At 46.6% G+C, this 27011-nt stretch overlaps 1 protein-coding gene across 1 annotated transcript; it reads left to right on the forward strand.

Moving 5' to 3' along the window:
• On the forward strand, window positions 1-27011 carry RHBDF2 (rhomboid 5 homolog 2). Its single transcript, XM_044004201.1, has 19 exons — window positions 1-94; window positions 8961-9092; window positions 11092-11278; window positions 11784-11911; window positions 12432-12627; window positions 14115-14321; window positions 15312-15440; window positions 15832-15959; window positions 16558-16752; window positions 18431-18542; window positions 18814-18888; window positions 19622-19783; window positions 20403-20512; window positions 20715-20778; window positions 21023-21117; window positions 21508-21583; window positions 22099-22199; window positions 24604-24757; window positions 25439-27011. The coding sequence occupies exons 3-19, from the start codon at window positions 11135-11137 to the stop codon at window positions 25856-25858; spliced, it is 2496 nt and encodes an 831-aa protein (XP_043860136.1). The 5' UTR covers window positions 1-94; window positions 8961-9092; window positions 11092-11134; the 3' UTR covers window positions 25859-27011.

A 27011-nucleotide genomic window follows, 5' to 3' on the forward strand; every position in this document is an offset into this window, starting at 1 on the left:
CGTGAATTGGGTTCAGGAGAGTCCCAGACCCTATATAGGCCTACATCTGGTGGGATATGGAGCAGAGGAACCTGAGTCAGGCTAGAAGAATGAGGTGGGTCAGGGTCTGGGGCATCTCTCTGAACTGGTCACACGGGCACCGTTGCCCTCTTGACCCTGTTTCTGGGACAAGCAGAGGTTTGTGGGAGCCTTTGAGAGCCTGGAACTCTTGAGGCAAGCAGGGAGGCCCTCTTTTTAGAGGAACATCCCCCTCATGGTTTGGGGAGGAGAAGGTATGGACCTCTGTACACAGGGCTTGTTCCAGTCTTCTTGGGGTGTCTGGCCCAGGGAGAGTTAGCAGAGGTGTGTGATGTGTTTATTTCACAACCGCACAGACCTGCCAGGTCTCTTGGGTTTTCTTGGGAAGGTAGATGTGAGTCTGGGGGAGGGAGAGCTGCTGTTTGGTCCTGGAAGCAAGACCAGCGTTGGGGTTTTTTGTTTGGTTGGGTTTTTGTGGGTTTTTTTTTTTAAAAACCATCCTCGATGCTTTTTTTTCTTCTCCTTTTTATAATCTCCAAACTGGTTGAGTTCAGTCCTTAAGTGGAAATCCTTGCCACCTTCTCTCTTGTCTCCCTCCACCTCCAGTCCCTAGGCTTAGGTTTTTTCTTTTCCCCAAATCGTTCCCTTCCCTACTAGTTAACAAGCACTAGCAGACAGACAGACAGATTCCCTCCTGCCCTTCTTTTCCTCCATCCCAGCTTCTCTTCCCACCCCCCAACCCACTTAGGCTGAAAGGATGTTCACTTGCGGAGTGACTGGATGTCATGGGTACTGGGTTGGGTGGTCATATGACTGAAGCTGCTTTTTCTGTGGGGGTGGGGGAAACCTGAGGGGAGGTCCTGGGATCCACTCCATGAGGTCAGCATAACTGAGCTTGGCTGCTGAATGCACAGTGGGTGTGTGCTGTTGTGGCTCCTGCTTCCTCTTTGCAGCTTTCTAAAAACGGCCTGGGTTCCCAGAAAGGCCACTGGGAGTTAGAGGGAGTCGGGTTTCGGTTTCCGTGGTGGGGAATCAGCCAGGGAGTCATGTTTACCTTTGGGACAGAACCTGTTTTAGGGCTCCTGTCTCATCCTGTGATTCAGCCAGTTTAGGTTCCCTGGCCATCCCCAGAGTTGATGTTGGTGCTCCTTATCCACTCCAGGCAGGCCACTCTCCCAGAGGAGTTTAGCTGACTCATTCTCATCCCCCCAGCTCTGAAGTTGACCTGGAAGTAAGAAGTAGTTTCACTTTCTGGTTTCAGGTGACTGGATTTCAGAGGAGCCGAATCACCAACCCCACCCCAACACCCTTTTTCATTCCCACCATGGACTTCTTGGGTTCCTGATCATATCGCTTGCATGAGGGAGAGGAAACCCCTCATTCAAATCTCTTTCCACAGCCTGTCCATTCTCCATTCATTTCATCCCCACTTTGGTATCCTATCTTGTGTTAGGCTCAATTCTGTGCTTTTTCTGCAATCAAGGAAACATATCCTGGACAGGGTGGGCCATGAAGCTTGTTGAAAAAGGCCAAACATTGTCAGGGACAGTGAAAACTACGATGAAAAAGAGACTTTTTCAATTGTATTGATCTCTGTTCTGGTTTTGGTTATTTCATTTTTTCTGTATTCTATTGGTATAATGCTTTGTTGCTGTTCTACCATTAAGTACTGACTATTAACTTCCTTTTACTAATAATAAGCAGTCAGTGTTATGCATTTGCCTCTAAGAATTGCTTTGACACAAATCACTTCGATTTGGGGTATCTGGAATTGGTATTATATTATCTGTATAATTAGCAATTTTTTAGAAACAATTTTCTCTTTTAGTCAATCACTTTTTTAAAATGTGTATCTGAGAAAGACTTGGGAGGGATTTTTTTCCTGATAATAGACAGGAAAACATCCATATATGATCCAAGACCAGGTCAGGTCATACTAAGGCTTCTCTGTGCCCCTCCCCTACCCACTGGTTGCCCACTTAGGATGTCTGTGGTAAGAATTGAATGGGAAATCTGAATGCACAAGAGAAAACAGTGCCTGACTTAGCAGAAGCAGGGCCTGCCTAGCTATTCCTGGTGGCCTGAAGATATTGAGATTGACTGGGCTGGGAGTGCTGTCCCGGCCTCACCCTTTCCTGGAAAACCTGCTTCCCCAAGTGGGTAGTTCTTATACCTGTCTACTTCTTCCCTGCCCATTTTCCTACTGGGGTCACAGCCTGAGAAGAGTGTGGCTGTCATGTTTGGTCTTTGAAGCAGGGCCAGTGTGGCTTGTTTTGCTTTGGGGGTTTTGAAGGAGGATGAGGGGATTGAGGGAAAAGAAGGGGAAAACATGAAAAGGCTTATAAAGGGGCATGGAGTAGCCCCCTCCAGGTGATTTGATATCTAGTTTACATCCTCTCTGTGGCTCTTCCTCTTCCATCCATCAGGAGTTTTTTTTGTTGTTTTTTTTTGGTCGGGGTAATGAGGGTTAAGTGACTTGCCCAGGGTCACACAGCTAGTAAGTGTCAAGTCATCAGGACTTTTCCCAGAGTGAGCCCCATGGTGAGTATAGGGAGGACTGTCCACGATAATCCCCACTCTCACTCTCTGCTTCCCTAGCTGTTCACCCATGGGAAAGTCACTTCTCTGGACTCGTGGACTCCTAATGTTCCTTCCCAATCCAAAACCCTTCAGCTCAGCCCTACCTATTCCGTGGCTTGAGCCCACAACTCTTTCTGGGGGGAGATTCAGAGTTGTTCAAATAAAGTCATCAAGCTTGAAGACCATGGAAGGAAAGAAGGAATACAAGGAAGGGAGAGGAAAAGGTAGAAGGGGGTGAGGGAGAGGAGAGGAAGAGGAAGGGGAAGGAGGGAAAGAAAAGGAAGCTGTTTCCTAGGTTAGGATAGGGATGGTGAGGGAGAGAAACAGGTTCTTTTCCTGCCTGGTCCCTTGTTCTGGCTGTTCTGACTGCCTGGTTAGTCATACGGAGAACCTGTTTGGCCATACACGACTGACTGGTGGAGACCTGGTCCCAGGATGTTGCAATTTCCTCTGCAGTGAGCAATAGCTTCTCTGGTAAGAGAGATAAATTCAGGGCAGGGACTTGTACCCCAGCCACCCCGGTACTTTCTTTTGCTTTGTCTCTGCCATCTGGTCTTCTCCAGACCTTGTGCTCAGGAGGTGAGGCACCTTTTGCCATCTTTCAGGGAGTGTCAGTCATTGCAGCCTCCAGCTGGACCGATTTCTGAGTCTCCCCATCTGGAAAGGATCAGGAGGTAGCCTTCCTGCACCCAGAACTCCATCCCACTGGTGGTCCCTTTTATTTTATTTTATTTTATTTATTTATTTGTTTATTTATTTTAGTGAGGCGATTGGGGTTAAGTGACTTGCCCAGGGTCACACAGCTAGTGTTAAGTGTCTGAGGCCGGATTTGAACTCAGGTATTCCTGACTCCAGGGCCAGTGCTCTATCCACTGCGCCACCTAGCTGTCCCTGGTTCCTTTTATTTTGCAGAATTTATATGCGGCCTCCTGGGCAGCCCCTCAATGCCCATACAACTCATGACCAGAGAAAAGAATCGACTATTTTACTTTAAATAGTACCTTCCCCAGATTTCACATCGGGAAGCCACCTTAAGAGAGCTACTCAACTTTTCTCATTGTTGTTTAGTCGTATTCAGTTGTGTCTGACTCTTCGTGATCTGTTTTGGGATTTTCTTGGCAAAGATATTGGAGTGGTTTGCCATTTCCTTCTCCAGCTCATTTTACAGATGAGGCAACTGAGGCAACTAGAGTGAACTGACTTGCTTCACACTGCTAGTATGTGTCTGAGACTGGATTTGAATTCAGGTCTTCCTGACTCCAAACCCAGCATTTTATTCACTATGCCGCCTAGATGCCCTCTCCTAATTTTATAGATAAAGGAAAATGAAGTTTAGAGAAATGTAGTCAATGACCTTTTCAGTCTCACACAATTTCTGACAGGATTAGGATAAGAATCCAAATCTCTTGACTTCAGCCTTTTCTTCTCTTCATTTTGGGGAAGGGGAGTTGAGGGAGAGAAAGAATGTAAGTGTAAATTAAATGTTTTCTGCCTTTATAAACCATCAGATCACTGATTTTGAGATAGAAGGGAGCTTAGAGTCAGTCCCTCCCAACTCTCATTTTACAAATGAGAAAGCTGAGCCCCAGAGTAGTGAACTGTCAGGCTTAAGGTCATGCAAGTAATATCTTTGAGAGGCAGGATTCAAACCCAGGTTCCATTGCTTCAAGTCCAGCATTCTTTTTATTTTCATCTCTATAAATTCTTTTCTTTTCTTTTCTTTTTTTGGCTGGGCAATGAGTGTTAAGTGATTTGCCCAGGGTCACACATCTAGTGTCAAGTGTCTGAGGCCATATTTGAACTCAGGAAAATGAGTCTTCCTGACTCCAGGCCCAGCACTCTATCCACAGTAAGCATTAAAGGTAGGCTATCAACCCAAATCCTCAGACTCTCTAAACTGTTATTTCTTTGTTATCATGCTCCATCCTGGTAGCAGAGAGATCAGGATTCTTTGAGGAGATAAAGGTCTAGTGAGCCTAGGCAGCAGAGAGAAAAGGTGAGTCTAGAAGACCAGTAAGAGGGATAGGGTAAGCTGGGGGCGCTGACTGGAAAATCTGCAGTGACATACTGTTGGCAGTCAGGACTGGGATCAGGGGCTGGATCTGTAACCAAGAAAGGACCTAGTAGGTCCCTTCTAGCTCTTATTATTCTCCTTTGAATCCCTATAACAATCCTGTGAGGTAGGTGGTACAGATATTAGCCTCATTTTATAGATAGGGAAACAGAGGCATGGGGGCATGGTTTAAATGATGCTGTGAGATTTGGAGTCAGATTTAAGTCTTGGCATTTAACTACCTTCTTAACCTTGGGCAAGCATTTAACTTTTCTAGTCCTTACCTACAAAAAAAAAAAGGACATAACTTGAATGTTTTTTTTTCCTTTTTTTTTTTGTGGGACAATGAGGGTTAAGTGACTCGTTCAGAGTCATACAGCTAGTGTCAAGTGTCTGAGGTCGGATTTGAACTCAGGTCCTCCTGAATCCAGGGCCAGTGCTTTGTTCACTGCGCCACCTAGAAAGACAGAAATATTCTGTGGGGGGCAGCCAGGTGGCGCACTGGATAAAGCACCATCCCTGGATTCAGGAGGACCTGAGTTCAAATGCAGCCTCAGACACTTGACATTTACTAGCTGTGTGACCCTGGACAAGTCACTTAACCCACCTAGCTGCCCCTTGGACGGTTTCTTAGTTCTTTTCCATCTAAAATCCTGTGATTCTAGGTGTCTTGCCCAAATTCACACACCTGGGAAATAGTAGGGCTTGAATAGTAGGATTTGAATGTGGGTACCCTGGACTCTAAATCTAGGTCTCTTTCTGTTTGTACCCCACTGGAATCCATTTCATTACCATCCGGCAAAAAATAAAAAATCACTGGGAGTGCACAGATGGTTACCCACTTACATAGAGGGTTTCCCCATCCTCACTCCTAGCTGCCTTGTGTGTGCAACAGAGCCCAAGGGGAATAGGTGGGGGCTACCCAGAATGCCTCACTACCCTGATCTGCCTGACCTCACTGGACTGGGGGCAGTGTGTGCCCACACAATGGTAGCTTCTGTGCCCTGCCCGCCTGTGCCGCCCTCCCATGCCCTACCCGCCTGCTGCTGCCCTCCTTCTGCAGCTCAGCCCCTGAGAAAGCCCTGCCAAGCCAAGAAATTTTCCATGAAGAGGGCCTACTTAGTGATACTGTCTTAGAGCTACCCCCAGGGTAAGTTAGAGTGAGCAAGCCAGAGGGGAGGAAGGAAGAAAGGAGGGAGGCAGGCAGTACTGGGGGCACAGAACAGCTTTCCCACTCGACTTCTAGGAGCCAGTGAGCACATGAACCAGTTCAGAGGGAGTATCTGAGTTCACTGCCCCAAAACTACTCTGTCTCATCTGGGTCAGAAGCATATGGTGTCAGCTAAAGGAACTGCTCGAGTCTGTCATTTTGTTCTTAATGAAACAGGTAAGACCTCGAGCTGATTGTCAGTCATTTGATTGCCAAGTCATTATTTATAGCCTACTGTGTGCCAGGTATAGAGCATACAAATACAGAAACTAAACAGGCCAGGCCTGGTGGCATATACCTGTAATTCCAGCTCTGAGAGAAGTTGAAGCTGATGGATCATTTGACAGTTCTGAGATGCAGTGGGCTATGCTGATAGGAGTGTCTGCATTAAGTCGTCAGGCATCCGGGTCTTGAGCTCCAGGGAAGGAGGGTGGAGTAGCTACCAAGTTGCCTAAGGAGGGGTGAACTTGCCCAGGCTGGAGATAGAAAAAGTCAAGGCACCTATCTGTGGTGGGATCTGACCATAAGTAACCCCTATGCTTTTAGCCTGGAGGAAATGGGGAGACCAGCCCCCTTTTTGGTGGGGGGAGGAACCAAGTCTTAAAATACTCAATAGGCCCTGTCCTCAGGAAGCTTCTATTTTACTAGAGGAATTCAATATGTTCACAGATTAGTATGTATAGGATATATACACAATAAATATACAGTATTGGGGGAATCAGGAAAGAGCTCTTGAATTGATCCTTAACGATTTGGGAGGTTCCAAGAGATAAAGGTGAGGTGGGAGAATATCCCAGGCACAGAAACAGTATATGGGTTATCACGGAAGAATAGGCAACAGGCCAGTTTGTCTTCAGAGTAAATTGCCTCTGGGCAGCTAGGTGGCAATAGTGGATAGAATGCTGAGTCTGGAGTCTGGAAGACTCATCTTCCTGAGTTCAAATCTGGCCCCAGATGCTTACTTGCTGTGTGACTCTGGGGAAGTTGATTAACCCAGTTTGTCTCAGTTTCCTCATCTGTAAAATGAGCTGGAGAAGGAAATGGCAAACCACTCCAGTATCTGCTGAGAAAACCCCAAATGTGGTCACGAAGAGTAGGACAGGACTGAGCAACAACAACCACAGAAGTAATGCCACGGGGTCTTTGGGATCAAGATTTGCATGCTCTGGGTCCAGGGCAAACAGAAAGTGAACTTGACCCTGGGGTGCTTTCCGAATTCTGTGTCAGCATCACCACCTGCCTCTCCTCCCAGGTTTCATCAGACTCCAGCTGCTGAGCCTGACAGCTGCCAGGCAAGTTGTTGGAGGAGGTCTCTCAGTCCCAGCCAGCCACTCTTCAAGCTCTGGGGCTCACTGGTAGATTTTGAGTAACAGTAACAGAGTAAAAGAATTACAGCATTTTTAGACTTGGAAGGAACGTTTTAAATCAATCACCCCAATGTGTGTGTTTTATAGATGAAGAAATAGGCCCAGACAGGGCAGTCTGGGCCCCCTGACTCCTGGTTGTCCTTTCTCTATACCATGCTGCCTTCCTTTTTTGTACCCCCAACAGCAAGTACCAGAAGGAAGTCAGTCCTTGGGTCTAGCATTGGAAAAGTTCCTTGCCAGCACTGGAGTGTTTGGTTTTGGTGCTTAGTATATTATTACAAATACATTTTTTAAAAAAATTTTAACACTTTTTAAAAATTTTGAGTTCTAAATTCTTTCCCTTCCTTCCTCCATCTCTTGAGAAGGCAAGCAATATGATATCAATTATACACAGAAGTGTTTTCTGGAGCTGCTGGCTCATGTTTTCCTGTGCTTGCTCCTTAGTGTGATCTGATTGAAGGGCATAAATTTGGTGTCTGTGGTTTAGAAGGGTTTGGGGTGGGGGGAGGGGAGGAAGGGGTCTGGGTCTTTTTAAGTAGATGAGTTCAGGAACAAAGTGAATAAAGGAGTAAGACATTGGACCAAGGAGAGGAGTTGAGATGGTTTAGTTTCAAGGGATACAAGGTAACAGGGTGGCTCTTTTTTGTTTCCAGTGGAGAGATTCCCACATTGGCCATGTCCAAAAATATATGTCTCATTTGGCATGTTGAATCCATCGCCTCTCTGGCAAGATGGGTAACATGGTTCATCAATAAGCATTTATTAAGTGTCTATTAGTACCTAACACTTTGCTAAGCACTTGGAAGACAAAGGCAAAAACAGTCCCTGACCTCAGGGAACTTACATTCTAATGAGAAAGACAGAAATATTCTGTGGGGGGCAGCCAGGTGGCGAACTGGATAAAGCACCAGCCCTGGATTCAGGAGGACCTGAGTTCAAATGCGGCCTCAGACACTTGACATTTACTAGCTGTGTGACCCTGGACAAGTCACTTAACCCTCATTTCCCTGCAAAAAAAAAAAAAAAGATAAAAGATAAAAAGAAAGAAAGAAATATTCTGTGGGGAGAGAAGGATTCTGTCTGCTTGGTTCCTTGTTCCCTTACTCCCTCTCTGAGAAAGTCCCTAGCACTGTTTATGCTTCCTGGGGTAACAACCATAGATGTATTCCCTCCCAGATTCCCCAGCTGCCTTTAAAATACAAACCAACCAACCCGAAAGGTACAGGTGATGTGTGCTCTATCTGACTGTCTCTATTCACTGTACAGCACAGTATTTTGGCTTGAAGAACAAACTCTTTTCTCAAGGTCTAAGCAAACTCCTCTATTAACCCTTCTGGGCTCCAACTCAACAAGCACTTATACGCATTTTCAATGTGCAGAGCACTGTACTAGCTAGAAATTGGAGGAGGTGTGAAGATTAACTAGGTCTTGGGCTAACCCCTTTACTGACTAGTTGCCCCTGTGGCTTTGTGGCTGTGTGCTCAATCTGGCTTTTTCCCCTCTTTCCCACACCCACCCTTTCTCTCTCTCTCTCTCTCTCTCTCTCTCTCTCTCCCTCCCTCCCTCTCTCTCTCTCCCCCGCCCCCTCTCCCTCTCCCTCCCTCCCTCTCTCCTTCCCTCCATCCCTCCCACCCGCAATTTTTTCTTTCTCAGGAGTGCTTTGTAACTCAAACACAAGGAAGCTTACCCTAGTTTGACCTGGCATTGGCCTGTCTGTCTGTCTCTTCTCCAGGGTCTCATCTTCGTGTCACCAGTTCTGAGTGCGGAGGAAGGCTACAGAATGTTCCAAAGCCAGCTTCACCCAGTTTGAGGAGAACACCTGCTTCCCAAGAAGCTGCTTGTTGGACCGGCCCCCATTTTCATGGTGAGACCAAGGGAGCAAGGTGACCTTTAGCCCTGAGATCCCTTTCCTCTCTCTTTCCCCATAGTATACCCTCCTCCCACTCTGTTCTGTACCACTATTGTATCCCAGAACCTAATAGGGGCACACCTTCCCATCTGTGCCAATCTAGAGGGGCACACTTGGAAACCAGGCGTGGCACACTCTTTAGTGGATAGATTGCCCTGCCAAGACTTCAGTTTGCACTTATAGGAGAGCAGAGAAGACAAAACCCGGCTGCTGTCTTAGGAGAGGCTAGACCAAGCTCGGTCCAGCTTGGCTCACTGCTTCTGTTCCAAAGCTGCCCCAGCTCAACGGCTTGGGGAAGAAAGGGAACAGGTTTTTGACCTGATTAAATCTGCATCTGCTCCGTTTTCATAGCCAGGCGCTCCACCCTTGGCCTAGTGAGTCTGCTTCCTCTCTCTCAGGATATGGCAAAGAGGAACTAACTAGTCCTGAGGGGCAAAATCATCAGGGGAGGGCAAAAAGGATGAAGGGGAAATCAGCCATGATGAAACAAGAGAGTGTGCTGGGGTGACAGAGTCAAAAAGCCTTGGACAGATGACGGTTTCAGTCCAACTTGAAATAGGAACTGGGAGGTCAGAGACAAATGAATTGAGTTGAGTCTTATGTCCCCCAGGAATTAGAACTGAGCCACCACTTCCTAGCACAGAGCAGGAAACCCTGTTAGGGGAGCCAGCTGTGTTCTCCCTGCACATCAGCCTGGCCCAGGGAACCTCCAGCCAGATCCTGGACCCAGCCACAGAAGCTTTTTGTGTTTGGGTCACCCAGGATTCCTTTCCCCTTTTGTCCTCCCTCCCCTTCCATGACCCTCCTCCCACTCTGCACTGCCAGCCTCCCCCACCCCCACCTTCGCCCTTGAGGCTCCTGCAAAAGTCCTTCTTTTGCCCGCAGAATCAGAAGTCTGCCCCCGCTGCTTGAACTGTTGCCAAGGCTCTGACCAGAGGATGGGGGTAGTACAGTTGGTCCCCCTTTTCCACTCCATAATTGGTCTTTGCTCAGGGAAGAGTGACCAGGAGCCAAGTCAGTGGGAGAGTGCAGTGGGGAAGAGGCCTTGCCGGTCCAAGTCCATCGATCAATAAGCATTTATTAAGCACTTACTATATAGCAAGCACTATGCTAAGCAATAGGCATACACAAAAAGAAGCAAAAACAAATATTTATTACCAGCTTCCCCTTGTTGAAGGTCACAGAAAGACAACTATCCCTGCTCCTCATCTTCACCCCATATCCCCAACTCCTGCTGTATACTTTAATCTCCACCTTAATCCCTGGGATTAGATTCATGGTCCTTCCTTGATTGTGCCAGGTACTTTATACATATTATCTCATTTGATCTTCACAACAACCCTGGGAAGTAGGTGCGGTTATTATCCTCTTTGTAATTGAGGAAACTAAGGAAGACAGAGTCAAGTGACTTGCCCAGGTGCTAGTAAGCATCTGAAGAGAGGGAAGGGTAGCAAACCAGCATTTATTAAATGCTTACTATGTGCCAGACACTGTGCTATTTGATCCTCTCAACAACCCTGGGAGGTATTATGATCCCAATTTTCAGGGATTCCCCAGTTGAAGAAACTGAGACTGAGGTTAAGTGACTTGCCCAGGGTCACACAGCTAGTAAGTGTCCAAGGCTAGATTTGAACTCTGGTCTTCCTGACTCCCAGCATATCTACTGTGCCACCTAGCTGCCTCTTGGGCATCTTGGATGTCCCTATCTGGACCTGTCCTAAAGAGTTGCCAGGGGACAGCTAGGTGGTGCAGTGGATAGAGCACCAGCCCTGGAGTCAGGAGTACCTGAGTTCAAATCCAGCCTCAGACACTTAACACTTACGAGCTGTGTGACCCTGGGCAAGTCACTTAACCTGGCTGGCAACTCTTTTTTTTTTTTAGTGAGGCAATTGGGGTTATCTACCCTATCCAATCTGACCTCAGTCAACGTTCACTTCCATTATCTCTTCTTTAGAGAGCCCACTAAGGTCTACGAATCCTCTTTCTTCTGTCCTACAATGGCCTCCAACGACCAGAATGGTGGAAGTGTCTCTTCTTCCAGTAGCCGTCTACAGAGCCGAAAGCCTCCCAACCTCTCCATCACGATCCCGCCCCCAGAGGTCTCGGCCACAGGCGAACAGGACAGCGTGCTACAGCCCGAGGTCAAGGGGGAGAGGGCTATGAAGGGAGTGGGGGACAGCAGGTCGAGGAGTTGTTACCAAGAGCTTGTGACCCCAGCCTAACCTGTCTGACGCCATGTTATATATAGATAGAGAACTGCCTCCTAGTGCCCAATAAGTGCGTTCATAGAAAACAAGCAGGCATGAGGCTGGCTAAAGGAAGATATATTGCTCTCTTGTTAGCATTTTACATGCTAGGACCTCAAGCTCAGGGTCCTTTACTTCATTTCCCAACAGTGTTCAGGACTCTGGGTAGAGGTAGTAGCCTCTTCCCCTACCATGGTGCCACAGGCCACAGCAAAGTGGTCTAGTCTGAGACTGAAGCTCATTCCTTCATATCCCCACCCCATTGCCCACTTTCGTGATATCCTTGCCATTTGGGTACAGGAAAGGAACAGGAAAGGAACTCTGAGTTCTAGAAGCTATTCAAGTTAGAGAACTAAAAATCCTTTCCCTGTCCACTTCACTTCCTCCTTGCCCCTTCCAGAGGCCTAGGAACCCGGCCTATATGAAGAGTGTGAGTATGCAGGAGCCCCGGGGACGATGGCACGAAAACAGCTCCGATCGTCGTCCTGCCTTTCGACGCCAGGCCTCCCTGTCCCAGAGCATCCGAAGGTGAGCACGGGGCTTTAATCTCTCTCTTAGGACCCATCTCTCTAGGGTCCTAAAGCCCCTAAGTAAGCCCGTTTGGGGGCAAGCATTAATAATCCCTTGTTTTTATATATCACTCACTTCCCAAGTACTTCTGTACATCATTTCATTTGATCCTTCGGACATTCTCCTGAAGGAGATAAGGGCAAGAATTTTTAGCTTCACTCTACATATGGGAAAACCGAAGCCCAGGGAGCATAAGTGACCTCCCTAAAGTCTCCCAGCATGCCAGGATTAGAACCTGCAATGAGGTCATAGGCTCAAGGAGAAAGAACAAGCCTTTTATTAGAGAACTTATGTCGAGGGATTCATCCCCCCTGTGCATGCACGTGGGCACACACACAAACATATCCACATGCATCCCCTCTCTCCTCTTTTTACTTTAGACCCTTCTAACTGGGTCAGTGAGGCTCTAAGCCCTCAGTTGGAAGGGACTCTGAGGTTCCTTGATACACATAGTCCAGGTCTGTGTTTGTTCCTGCAGGGGCACTGCACAGTGGTTTGGTGTCAGTGAAGATTGGGATGGAAAGAGACAGAACTGGCATCGGAAGAGCCTCCACCACTGCAGTGTACGCTATGGGAAGCTGAAAGCCTCCTGTCAAAGAGACCTGGAGCTCCCCAGCCAGGAGGTGCCTTCTTTCCAGGGCATTGAGTCCCCCAAAGCCTGCAAGATGCCCAAGGTATGATCCAGTATGACAAACATTTATCAAGCTTCTTGTGTATGTAGATCATTGTGCTAGACACCAGATACAAAATACAGAGTTTTTTGAAAAGCACTTATTAAGCACTTTCTGTTTACCAAGCAGTATTTGGTTCTGAGCATACAGAGACAAGGACAAAAATAAAAAGCATCTGTCCTTAAAGAATGAGCATTAAAAAAAAAAAAGAACTGTGGAGTATAGATGCTGAATGAACCATACTATTTCTTTTGTTTTTGATGCTGTTGTTTTTTTTCTATTTTGAGGTTTTTCATCATTGCTCTGATTTTTTTCTCCTATAACATGACTAATGCAGAAATAGGATTAATGTTATTATGTGTATATATATATAACCTATATCAGATTACCTGCTGTCTAGGGGAGGGGGGAGGGAGGGAGAAAAATCTGAAATTGTAAAGGTTGTATAAACAAAAATTGAGAACTATTTTTACATGTAACGGAAAAAAAAATACTCTATTAATTAAAGAATGAGCATTAATTAAGCACATACCATGTGCCAGCAGACACTGTGCTGAGTGCCAAGGACATAAAAAGAGGCAAAAGATAGTGCCTGACCTCAAGGAGTTTGCATTCTACTGGGGGAAGGTAACATGTACCTAGATAAGCACATTGCAGTGGAAAGGGATTAGGAGTCAGAAAACCTGGATTTGAATCTTAGCTCTTCCACTTACTATCTGTGTACCTCAGTTTCATCATCTGCAGAATGAGGGGATTGGAAAGGATAATCTCTAAGATCCCTTCCAGTTCTAAATTCATGACGATAATGAAGAATTAAAGGCTGTATATAAAGTAATTGGGTTGAGGCACTAACAACAGGGGGAACTGGGAAAAGTCTCTTGCAGGAGATAGCACTTGAGTTGAAGTTTGAAGAGAACCCAAGAGGCAGGGGTGAGGAGGGAGATGAGACAGCATGTGCAAAGGTATAGATAGGAGATCAGATTTCATGTACAAGGACCATCGAGTGGGCTAGTTTAGCCAGAACAGAGAATACATGAAGGGGATTAATATGTAATCAACCAGGCTGGAAAGAGAGATTGGAACCTTATTGTAAAAGGTCTTAAATGTCATAGATGAGGTTGTCTCTTACCTGAGAGGCAATAGGGAGCCACTCATGAGGGGAAAGATACAGATAGCTTAATATACAATATTACATGATCATGCAATAGAGAAGTGCAAAACACAATACTATGTGAGATTTGGAAAGATCAGGGCAGGCTTCTTGGCAGAAGTTGCATTTGAACTGGGCTGAAATTTATCAAGGAGTAACAATTCATCATGGAGTATGAGAGAACAGTGTTTGTTCAAGGGAATTGTCGGGTTAGGTGCCAGATGGAAAAAGAACTTGAGTGGATGTGGATGTATGTTGGTGACTGTTTTGGGGATTCTAGTGATGCCTTTATACCAAGAACCTGTGTAATTGCCTAAATTTGGTCTCTCTGCACTTCCAGATTGTGGATCCACTTGCCCGGGGCCGGGCATTCCGACACCCAGATGAGGTGGACAGCAGGCACCACCCCCCAATGCCACCACTGACCCCAGGCATGTTGTCCCTCAGCTCCTTCACTAGTGTCCGATCAGGCTACTCACACCTCCCCCGTCGAAAGAGGATGTCTGTGGCCAAAATGAGCTTTCATGCTGCAGCTGCTATCCTCAAGGTGAGTTGTTCACAGCCTTCTCCCAGGCCCTTGATTCTCTGTGGTGTGGTAGAAAGAGCCCTGGATTTTAGTTAGAAGATCTGGGTTCTAATTCTGGTTCTTTCTCTTCCTAGTGATTTTACTTCTGAACCATGTCAATTTCCTCATGTGTAGGTTAAATGAGATGAGGGTCCCTTCCAGCTCTAAATTTCTGCAGGCAAAATCTGCTTCCTTTCTCAGGCCAACATCTTTTCCATGTTCTCTTCTGCCCTGTTCTCTTTCTCTAGCCTAATGTCTGGTTGCTTACTCACTCCACTGGCCTCTGGGCATGTGATCAATTCCCTAGACAGCAACAGTGAGGTACTAGTATCTTGCAACTGGACCCTTCCCCTTTAACTTTTACTCCCAGCTCTGCCTCTCCTTTTCTACTCAACCACATGGTTGGTGCCCCCTCTTTCTGGCTCCCATAATTACTTTCCATGCTTTCAACAAAATCCAGAGAAAGACAGCTGTTAACTGGGGGAAAGGTAGGCTAGAACCCTGGGGATGAATGTATATAGGACCCTCAGTCTTTGGGGATTCCATAGCATGTGTCATCAATAGTGATACCCAGCTACCCAGTCAAATTCTTGGAGGAGAAAGCGAGACCTGGGAAAGGGTGGAGGGATGGGGAGAGGAGAATGAGTGTCAATGTTAATGGTCCTTGTCTTCCCCCACCTCCCCGAGATTTCCATTGTATAGCTGTATCTGAGGGTTATGCTGGAACCCTCCCTCCACCTCCCTCTTTATTTTACCCTTTCAACCATATTTCACCCACTAAGGTGTTGCCACTGGTTAATTGTCAGAGGATGGCAATCAGATCCTTAGGCAGGATGAGAGAGGAGGGCTGCAGGTGGAAGCAGGGTTGGGAGGGGAGTGACTAGGAAGAGCCCAGATGTCATTGGGGAGCAGGTAGCAATGGGGGAATGCTTGGAGGCTTGTGTGCTGACTCTCGTTCTTTCCCCTGACCAGGGCCGATCTGTGCTGGAGCCCACGGGCCAGAAACGACGGGTGATCAAACGGAGCTTTGCCTGCCCCAGTTTCCATGAGGAGGATGTGGTGGATGGAGCAGACACGTTTGACTCCTCATTTTTTAGTAAGGCAAGCATGGGGTCTGGGCCCCTCTTGTCTCTGGCCTGAGATAAGGGGGTGGGGGAGGCTGTGGAATAGACTTGAAGAAGCAGTCTTGTAGTTTAAGGATTTCCTTCCCTGGTACTAAAGTGCCTGAGAGAGAGCCAGTGATTGGGTCAGCATGTCAACAAGGCCCCTCCTAACTGTTGAGCCCTGAGCGTTGTTCCTTTTTTTTTTCTTCTTTTTTTAGCTTTGTTCTTAATGTGATCCTCTGCCCATCCCTGTACACAGAATGGGCAGGGGTATTGCCCCTTGACCTCCTGCTTTCTTTCCCCAGCTGTGTCCTAGTCCTGAATTTGCCTTGAAAAGAGTATGAAGTGGCTCCTTAGCCTGTCTCACTTCTCTGTGCTCCCCCCTCCAGATCGACATGCAGGAGATGTGTTCTATGCCTGATGATGTCTTTGAGTCGCCCCCACTCTCTGCCAGCTACTTCCGAGGGATCCCACACTCTGCCTCCCCCCAGTCCCCTGAGGGGTTACACATTCCCATGTGAGTATAAATCCTAGAGTTCTCATGAAAGTGAGAGGGATGAGACTGCAGAAGGGTTGGTGGAGTCACCATAGCCTCTTGCTCAGAAACCTCCATGCTTCTATTGCTTTGGATGCTGTAGTCAGTCAGTAAATATTTATTAAGTGCCTACTATGTGACAACATGTAAACAACTTTGTACCAACAAACTATATACAGGATAAACTGGAAATAAAATCAGTGGAGGGGAGGCATTAGAATGAAAAGGGATTGGGAAAAGCTTCCTGTGGAAGGTGGGATGTTAACAAAGACTTGAAAGAAGCCAAGAGACGGAGACGAAGAAAGAGAGCGCTCCAGGTGTGGGGGACAGCCAGAGAAGATGCACAGAGTATATATGATGTAGGGAAAAATTGGTAGGATTTCCCCATATGTCCGGGGCAGTTACCCAGGTCCCTTAACCTTTTACCAAATAGAGTTCAGCCAGGAAAAAAAGGGGATGCATTAGATCCCTATACTGACCCTGAAATACCTTCTAACCGCTATTGGCTATCTCTGAACAACTGGGCTTGGGGTGGGGGAGCCTTCTAGAGCTGATTGTCATCCTTCCCTCTCCATCCCAGGAAGGATTACACGCAGGTTCCCACTTCAGCCACCAAGCGAGGCCAGCGCATCGCCTCCAAGGTTAAACACTTTGCCTTTGACCGGAAAAAGCGACACTATGGGCTGGGAGTGGTAGGGAGCTGGCTGAATCGGAGCTACCGGCGTAGTATCAGCAGTACCATACAGCACCAGCTAGAGAACTTTAGCAGCCACCGGTGAGAGGGGTTGAGGGGTGGGTATAGCCTTGTAAGAACATCACGGTCCTTGATGCCACTGCCTACCAGCATTCCGTAGTCAGCATAAATTGAGCAAATGTCCCTTAGAGCAGAGACCCAATTTGGGGCACTCTAAGGAGGAAGAAAATAGAGGAAAGCCAGACTCCAATCTCAGGTAACTCTGTTTTCTAGGAAAGGCAGGAGGGCATATACATGCAGAAGCTACCCAAGACCGAAGCAAAACATTGAACATAACAAATCTTTACCATTCAGAACTATATGTTGGAAGGGTAGTACTGGACTGACCAGGATTTCCTGGGGGCACTGGAGTGCCAGCCTGGATTGGTACTTGGATCAAGATAGATAAGGACGCCAGGAGAGATGGCAGCTCCTTTGTTCAATAAATATTTATGTAAAACCTATATATAAGGCTGAAGATTTTACATTCTTCCTTTTCCTTCTACTATTCTTGATCCTAAGTGAAATTGATATGATAGAATTAATATCAAATTTCCTAGAGTAAGTTAAATGCCTTCTAACTACTGTTATTATACACTTTCCTTTTGTCCCCATCTAATGGGAGGTCATATGCTTTTGCCTTTTTTTTTTTTAAGGCAATTAGGGTTAAGTGACTTGCCTAGCATCATAGCCAATAAGTGTCTGAGGTCAAATTGAACTCAGGTCCAGGAGAACTCCAGGGCTGGTACTCTATCCACAGCAACACTTAGCTGTCTCTATATGCTTCTCTTAAATTTAATGTGATTTATTTATTTATCTATCTATATATCTATTTAATTAATTTGGGGGGGGCAATGGGGGTTAAGTGACTTGCCCAGGGTCACACAGCTAGTAAGTGTCAAGTGTCTGAGGCTGAATTTGAACTCAGGTCCTCCTGAATCCAGGGCTGGTGCTTTATCCACTGTGCCACCTAGCTGCCCCTCCATATGCTTTTCACTAAAATACTCACCACCTTAATTTAAGACTGTAGTGTATTTTAAAATTTCCAGTATAATATACATATAAAAGAAGTAAAGTATTAAAAGCTCACTAATTGGTGAATTTTTTTGGTACTCATTATTAATTAGAGATGGAAATATAATAATATTCTACATTGAAATAAATTGATAACCTGTAATAAAAATCAGGCTGTTTTAGGTAAAAAAAAAAAATTTTTTTTGAAGACTACCCCTTGTGGGCAGTTAGGTGGCATAGTAGATAGAGCACCGGCCCTGGAGTCAGGAGTACCTGAGTTCAAATCCGTCTCAGACCCTTAACACTTACTAGCTGTGTGACCCTGGGCAAGTCACTTAACCCCAATTGCCTTACTTTAAAAAAAAAAAAAAGACCTCCGTTTTATTCTCTGTCCCTTATTTGTACTCATCTATGGCTTCTGTGTGTGTCCTTTAACCTTGATCTAGAACAAGGGTCAAAAATAGTGATCATTGGGGGCAGCTAGGTGGCTCAGTGGATAAAGCACCAGCCCTGGATTCAGGAGGACCTCAGTTCAAATTCAGCCTCAGACACTTGACACTTACTAGCTGTGTGACCTTAACCCTCATTGCCCCGCAAAAAAACCCCAAACAAACAAAAGCAAAAATAGTGATCATGGGGTTCCTCAGTGCTTTTTGGAGTCTCTCATCCAGTGACTTCTACTGACCACACACTCTTCTGCTCCCAGGCCATACTTTACTTACTGGCTAACCGTTGTCCACATCCTGATCACGCTCCTGGTGATCGGCACTTATGGCATCGCCCCTATCGGGTTCGCTCAGCATGTCACCACCCAGCTGGTGAGTTGGGGCTGGGGTCCAGGTTTAGGCAGTGCCCCCAATAGGAAAAGTGATCTGGGTTGACAGTTTTAGTTTTTGCCCTTGGATGCCCTGAATTTTCCTGTTGTATCTTACTGCATCACCCAAGCCAGGAGAGAGACTTCCCCCGAAGGTCCCTTCAGCCTTGCCCTTGCTTTGACAGTAGGGTACTAACACAGCTAGTCATCCCATCCAGGATCTTCCCTGGGGTCTCTGGCAGGGTGATAGCTCTTCTCATACCTTCCCTCTGCAGGTGCTAAGGAATAAAGGCGTATATGAGAGCGTAAAGTACATCCAACAAGAGAACTTCTGGATTGGCCCAAGCTCGGTATGAAATTCAGAACCCACTAGTCAGTTACTGAAATTCACTTTCACATTCAAGGGACCCCTTATGAAGTGGTTGTGTGTTAGTCACTGGGGAGCTACATTCTGCCACTGATTATCTTGAGCTTTTTTTTTTTCCCCAAGACTGCCTCTCCTCCCAGCTAGGTTCCTTGGTGCATTGTGGGAAGCAGGGTCCCTCCCAGCCCAAGCAGAGACCTGTTGTACTCTTCCTGGAAGCAGCAGGTGTGTGGCCAGATATAGTGCAGGTGCTGTGACTGGGCTGCACCTGAAGGGACCTTAGATCTTTAAAGTCATCTCTCTGCCAAGGGAATCCTTTGCCCATCTATTACCCAACAGCTATAGCAATAATAATGTCTAGAATTTACATAGCATTTTGAGGTTTGCAAAGTACTTTATGAATATATCATTTAATTCTCACAGCTGCCCTGAGAGGCAGATGAAGTTATTATTCCCATTTTACAACTGAGGCTGAGAGAGATGAAGTGACTTGCCTATGGTCACCCATCTAGCAAGCATCTGAGGCAGGATTCAAATTCAGATTTCCCCCTCTCCTGAGTCTAGTATTGGCCTTAGAGATACTCAGTCAAGGGATCCAGGTCCCTCCCCTTCCAGAAAGACATCTCATCCTAGGTTCCTCAAGGGTGAGGATGCAGGCAGGGGTGGCCCCGTCCTTTCCTCCAGACTTAGTTCTTTTTTACTCATGTTTCCAACCCCAGATTGATTTGATCCATCTGGGAGCCAAGTTCTCCCCATGCATCCGGAAAGATCAACAGGTTGAGCGGTTGATCCAGCGTGAAAGAGACCAAGAACGTGACTCGGGCTGTTGTGTCCAGAATGACAACTCAGGCTGCATCCAGACTCAGCGGGCAGACTGCTCAGTATGGCGATGGAAAGAAAGGGGAAGGTGGTGGGGAGGGTGTGCCTTTGTGAGCCAGGGCTGGTGGGAAGGAAAGAGAAGTGGGACCTGGGAAGCAGAGGCTGTTGGGGCATCCTTGGTGGTCCTTTCCCCCTTAGTATATGTAAGGCAGAATTATTGCTTTTGAGTTGGATGGAACCTGAGAGGCCATCTCATTCCACCTCCTCATTTTTTACAGGTAAAATAAGGCCTGGAGAAGTTAAGAAGTTAAGAGGGACTAGGGTCCCTCAGGTAGCAAATGTTAGGGGCAAGATTTGAACTCATGTCATTAGCAGTATCAATTTGAACTGCCCTTTGTTTCTTTGTAAACATTTTTCATGTCTTTCTGGTTGTGTTTCCTCATCAGATTAGGCTTTTCCTCAATCTGAGAGCACTTCCCTCTTTCTTCTCCATCATGCTAGAGCTTTCTGTGCATGGAGGGATCTTTCATCCATCAGTTTTGATAAATTCTCCCAGATTCCAAAGAACCCATAGTTGTACCTGGTTTTCAAGACCTTTTATGGACATGAACCTTTAGGAGAGGAAAGATGGGAACCCTATTTCTTAGGCAAAACTATGACTGCCCCTCTCTCACTTTCTAGGAGACTTTGGCTACTTTCACTAAATGGCAAGAAGACACTGGTCCCCCCATGGACAAGTCTGACCCAAGCTTGAGGCGAACATCAGGGGCCGTTTGCCACCAGGACCCCAGGTACGATTGGACCAACCCTCAGAACTGAGGCCCTGAGCATGTGGGTTCTAGCATGTTTTCTAAGTAGTAGTAAAGGAACAGAGATGGGACCCTAAATGTTCTCTCTGTTTCTCATGTGGCTTTGGTTCCTGCCTGCCCTCAGGCATTGACAAGACAACACTGTGGTCATTCTATTCTGGCTTCTTTTCTCCCTCCCTCATAGGACATGTGAGGAGCCAGCCTCCAGTGGTGCCCATATTTGGCCAGATGATATCACCAAGTGGCCAGTGAGTAACTTCTTGTGCTTCAGTGGAGAGAGAGAAAGGAAGGGAGGGAGGAAGGAAGAGAGAGAGAGAGAGAGAGAGAGAGATTGAGGGGGAGGGAGAAAGTGTGTGTGTGTGTGTGTGTGTGTGTGTGTGTGTGTGTGTGTGTGTGTGTGTGTGTGTGTGTGTGTGAGTGTGAGTGTGAGTGTGTGACAGAGACAGACAGATGGCACATGTACACCAACAACCTCCCACATGTACTTCTTAGATCTGCACGGACCAGGCCAAGAATAACCACACTGGCTTCCTTCACATGGATTGCCAGATCAAGGGTCGACCGTGTTGCATTGGCACTAAGGGCAGGTGAGGACAGTGACCATTCTCTCCCCATACCCTGGGGAGAGTGGCCATACTTTTAAGGGGTTTCATCCCAGGTCTATCTCCTGAGTCCTCTGAGATAACTATTTTCCTCCCAGGATTTTGAAGCTCTCCTACCCCCATCCCTCAAAATTGCTTCCTTTCCCTTCTCCCTTTTCTGTTCCTGGCACTTTTCCAGGTCCAGGAGGATGGATCGGAGAAATCTTTGCCTTGACAGGGTTGCCAGAACACTTGGCTATAGAGGCAGCTTCCTATCTGCTCTGAGCTGCTAGTTGAAGTCTTGGGGAGTGAAGATGGGGTGGGGAAGAAAGGTTCTTGGAAAGTTAGGGAAGCAAAGATGATACCAGGGTCTTAATGCCTTCTAATCTCATCTAGCTGTGAGATCACAACCCGGGAATACTGTGAGTTCATGCATGGCTATTTCCATGAAGAAGCAACACTCTGTTCTCAGGTGAGCTAAGGACCGGTAAGAACTAAGTGCTTTGAGCCCTCCTAAAGGGGACTAAGGTATTTTTTTTTTTTTGGCTGGGCAATGAGGGTTTTTTGTTTTTGTTTTTGTTTGCGGGGTAATGAGTGTTAAGTGACTTGCCCAGGGTCACACAGCTAGTAAGTGTCAAGTGTCTGGGGCCGGATTTGAACTCAGGTACGCCTGAATCCAGGGCCATTGCTTTATCCACTATACCACCTAGCTGCCCCAACTAGAGTATTTTGATCAGGGAATGAAGGGCTAACATCCATGGCCCTCCAGCAGCCAAAAGCCTAGTCACTTCCCTTGGGCTGGTACCCCTAGCACAGCCCAGATCTAACTCTGCTGTCCCCTTTCTTTTTCCTTCCCGTCCCTCACTTAAGGTCTCCCCAGAGTTGCAGACAAAACCAGTGGCCCAGCTGGACCATAATATTCTTTAAGACTCTGACCACTATTCTTTCATTCTCCCCACCACCTTCTGCCCAATTCTCCCTTCTCAGGTACACTGCTTGGACAAAGTGTGTGGGCTTCTGCCATTCCTGAATCCTGAGGTCCCTGATCAGTTCTACAGACTTTGGTTGTCTTTGTTCCTTCATGCTGGGTAAGAGTCTCTTCCCCCACTTGTAGGTTAGGCACTGAGCCCAAGACAATGAGCTCCTCTTTGAGGGTTCCTTCTCTGGGGTAAGTGATTTTGCTAGGCAACAGGGAAACACTGAAGGGATTTGAGCACAAAAAATGACATAATCAAATCTGTACATTGGGGGAATGTATGAGAGGTGGACTGGACGCTGGGGGAGAGAGTCGAGGTGGGAGGAGCATTTAGAAGGCTTTACCAACCTTACAGGCATGTAGTAATAAGAACCTCTACAAGGCTGGTGGCAATGGAAATAGAAGTCAGGGGACGGGTGGAAGCATTATGTCAGTGATAGAATTGGCGTGAGTTGGTTATTGTGATTGGGTATGAGAGTTGAGGGAGATGGAAGAGTCATAGTTAATATCAAACCATCAAATATGGATGACTAGGTAATTGGGGTTGCCATTGATAATTGAGAAGTGAAAAGGAAGAGCAGATTTTTTGTGGGGAAAAGATGATAAACTCATCCCTTATTGAGCTTGGAATGGGAATGGGACATTTAGAAGAGATGTCCTGTAGGAAGTTAGAGATCCAGGACCAGAACTTGAGAGAGAGGTCGAAATTTAGGAGTTATCTGCATAGAAGTATTGGTTGCAGTCACTGGATCAAATGAGATTGACAGAAAAGGAAAAGATAGAATGGAGAGGGAAGCAAAGAAGGCCATGGGCAGGACTTGGAATTGCCTCTCACGCTAAGGGTTTGGGAAGGTGATGAGAATCCTCTGGGGGACATGGAGGCAAAACAGGGATAGGAGAACAACAAAAGGTGACATCTCTGAAATCTAGGGAGGAGTAGGATCCATGGGGAGAGAATCATCAACAATGCCAAATGCTGAAGAGAGGTCAAAAGGGGATAAGGATTGAAAAAAGCGACTAGATTTCTCCATGAGAATGTGTTTTGTTTTGTTTTTTAACAAGGGTGTTATTGATGATTTGTAGAAGAATACTTTACATAGAGTGATAAGGAAACCAGGACTTTAAGGGGTTGCGAAGAGAGGTCATGAATAAGTGGAGACATTAGATATAAACAATTTTTAATTTTAGTTTTATTGTGAACTTGATACCCGCCCGCCCCCCCAAAAAAGACTATTCCCCTATACAAGGTAGAACAGAAAGAGAGAGTTATATATGTAACTGTGAGTCTCTATTACATGCAAATTGCTTTTTGAAAAAAAATCACATAATAAATTTAATCTGTTACTTTCAAAGCTATCCTGCTTGTCTCTGTTTCCTTCTGTACTTCCTTCTGTTTTTGTTTTTTTTTTTGTGGGCATTAAAAAAAATGCATCAATAACTTTCTTTTCTGAGCAACTCAACTCCTGTCTTCCTTTCAATGCATCTCCTGCAGTAGGAAAAAAAAACCATAATCCTTTTAACAAGGAATCATAGTCAAGCAAAACCAATCCACACATTTGTCATATCTAAAAACATATGAATTCTGGAGTCTCTCACTCTTCTGTCAGGAAGCATATTTGCATTATCATTCTTCTAGGGTCATGGGTGGTTATTACATTAATTAGAGTTCTTAGATATAAGCATTTTTTTTTTTTCAAAAAAGTTTAGCATCACATGGGGAGAAGAAAAATGCAGTAGTTAGATACATGGAGTAGAAGAGTGAAGGGAAAGACTTTGGCCCAAGACCCTAACCATACTCCCTGCTTCCTCCCCCTCTCTAATGGGAAAGGGTGGAGGTTATTCTTTATATTCTTATAGCTTTGAGGAGGTGATTTTCATCAAGCATTTATTAAGTCTTCCTGTGATCGGGTTACAATGGTAGGGTCTGGAGATACAAAGACAAAAACTGCCCTTTGCTTCCAAGGATTTATAGTCTATTTTGAGGGGGTAGGCATGGGTGGGAATACAACATGCACACAGATGTGTAAATACAAAGGGATTTGGAGACACGAATGAGAACATAAACTGAGGATAGCAGAAAAAGGATTTGTATAAGGAGAGGGCAGTGGAATTGGGTCTTGAAAAAGTGAAAATTCAAGAGGGTGTAATGCATTTGTTGAGAAGAGAGCTGACGTTCTGGAGGACACAGTGGAATGGACTAGGATTGGGGTAAACCCAGGTGAAGTGGGTCTGAGGAGGGAGGAATTAGGCTGGTCAAAATAGAAAGGAGGAGTCAGAAGGCTATAGGAGGGATGTGCAGCTTTCAGCTACTGTGGGATTGGAGAAAATAGCTTAGAGAATCCAGTATGATGAGAGGTAGATTGGGAAACCAGGTTAGCCATGAAATTGCCTGGCCCCAAAGTTCTAAATAGAATGTAGAATGCTGACCTTTGGGAGACCAGGCCTGCATAGGATCTCAACCTCTAGTGTTTTTTAGGCCCACAATGATGAAGAAGGACACTCTGTTCCTGTCTTAGGTTGGGGCACTGCTTCGTGTCTGTGCTTTTCCAAATGACCATCCTCCGGGACCTGGAAAAATTGGCAGGCTGGCACCGAATCGCCATCATCTTTATCCTCAGTGGCATCACAGGCAACCTAGCCAGCGCCATCTTCCTGCCATATAGAGCAGAGGTAGGAGACTCAGAGACATTGTCCAGTGTGAATTCTACAATCTTGCCCTTGGAAAGAACAAAGATTCTTTGTTGGGGGGAGGAGAAGGATAGAGTAGAAATTGGGCATGAAGGGATCTTCTGACCCCTTGATTCCTGTGGGTGTCTGATGTGGGTTAGGCATGTGGTTGAAGGGCTGTCCGTTACCCAGTATCTCAAGACAGGTGATGAACTCTAAACACTTTGGCTTCAGGGGAGGCAGAAAAAGTCCCCTACGACTACCAGGGTTTGAGGTCAGGGAATACTTCATATCTTTGCTTCTCATACCAGCTGTATTTACTCAAGAGGATCTTACTTCTTACTAGAAAGCTTTGCTTTCTGCCCTGGCTTGTCCTCTATATGTGCCAGGATGACACCCATATTCCTCCCCTCCTTGGTCTCCCCTACCAGGGTTTAGCAGGCTGATGCCTAATCCTGTAGGTTTAGCTGACTGGCCCTCTATAATCCCCATGGATGAGGGAGGGAGCAGCAACAGATGATGCTGACTCACCAGAGAACCTTTATTGACTCGTTATCCTAGTCCTTGATTTGCTCCCTGGCTGCCTAGGAATGGCCCCAGTCTTTAGCCCAGCATTCCTGGCTGCTGTGGCCCCTGAGCCTTTCGTGGAGTTGAGTGATACCACTGTGCCCCTCCTCTCCTTAGGTGGGTCCTGCGGGCTCCCAGTTTGGCGTCCTTGCCTGCCTCTTTGTCGAGCTCATCCAGAGTTGGCAGCTCCTGGAAAATCCCTGGAAGGCCTTCCTGAACCTGTCGGGCATTGTACTCTTCCTCTTCATCTGTGGCCTTCTACCCTGGATCGACAACATTGCCCACATCTTCGGTTTCCTGAGTGGCCTGCTACTCTCTTTCGCTTTCCTGCCCTATATCACCTTTGGCACAGGAGACAAGTATCGCAAGCGAGCCATGATCCTGGTGTCCCTGCTCATCTTTGCAGGGCTTTTTGCTTCCCTCGTCATCTGGCTGTATGTCTACCCCATCAACTGGCGTTGGATTGAATACCTCACCTGCTTCCCCTTCACCAGCCGATTCTGTGAGAAATACGAGCTGGATCAGGTGCTACACTGATGCCTTTCCCTGATCCGGGCTCCAGGCCTGCTAAAGGATGGGAAGCCACAAGATGCCCCCAGGTGGGTGTCTGGTGCCACCAAAGTTTGGGCCCTTAAAGGAGAAGGGGAGCGCCATGAAACTCCTTTCCCTCAGTCGGGAGGCTACGTGAATGTGCAGCATCCTGGAGTCAGAGGACATTTGCTCACTGGCACCTCCTAGAAGAAGGTTGGGGCAGCATCCACTTGTCATAGATAGGTCAGGCAAGAGGAGGCTCCTCAGGTTCCCAGGGGCATTTTGGGAAGTGGGGGCCCCACTCTTTCTTCAACCCTCATGTTCTTGACTGAAGCCTCTTAAGGGAGGCCCAGGTAGCCTACTCCTAGGCAGTTCAGTTCACACAAGCTCAGGTCCTCTTGCCTCCCCTCCACCATCATTAGGAGGTCAGGAAATCTTTCCCTGCCAGGCCTCTGGTTATGCTTAGCCATGGTCTGTCTTGGTGCCTTCTCTCCCTCTCTTCACTACCTGTAATTCATTCCCAGCCCAAGGAAGCCTTTTCTGTGCAAGGTTTCTCCTTCAGCCACAGCTGCCTTAGACCAAGGAAAGATCTGAAGGGCCAGATGCCCTTCCCGAACCTTCCAGAGCATCCCCAGGCTCCCAGAGAAAACTTCTCAATGGTAAATGGGATCATCACTCCTTCCCCATCTCCCCTGCCTTACTCCCTCGCCCCGAGGGGTTCTGATGAGTTGTCTTGGGGATGTAAGCCTTTTCTTAGATGGAATACATACTAGGAAGTTGGGTGGATGCCCTTAAGAGAGAGAAAAGGGGAGGGACAAGGACAGGAGGAGAAATTAAGAAGAGAAAATTACTGCTTAGCTGGGAATGGGCTGGATCTAGGAATTGGAGGCTTCCTCTGATTCTGTCCCTCACCTCCTCTTCATCATTCTCTCCCTTCAACTGACTGAGATTCCTCGGCAACACTCGCCAGCCCCAGTAGCTTTCTACCTCACAACATACTCCCGTGATGAGGATGGAATCTGGCTAGCTTTGGGGAGCCGATTCAAATTCGGAGACTTTTTTGTTTTATTGGTCCATTTTGGAATTGCTGTTTTTAAAACTTACAGTGGTTTAGTGATACGGATGGACAGTATCACTGATTAATTAAATATTCTTTATA

The sequence above is a fragment of the Dromiciops gliroides genome, chromosome 4 (assembly GCF_019393635.1).
Source record: "Dromiciops gliroides isolate mDroGli1 chromosome 4, mDroGli1.pri, whole genome shotgun sequence".
Classification (NCBI taxonomy): Eukaryota; Metazoa; Chordata; class Mammalia; order Microbiotheria; family Microbiotheriidae; genus Dromiciops; species Dromiciops gliroides.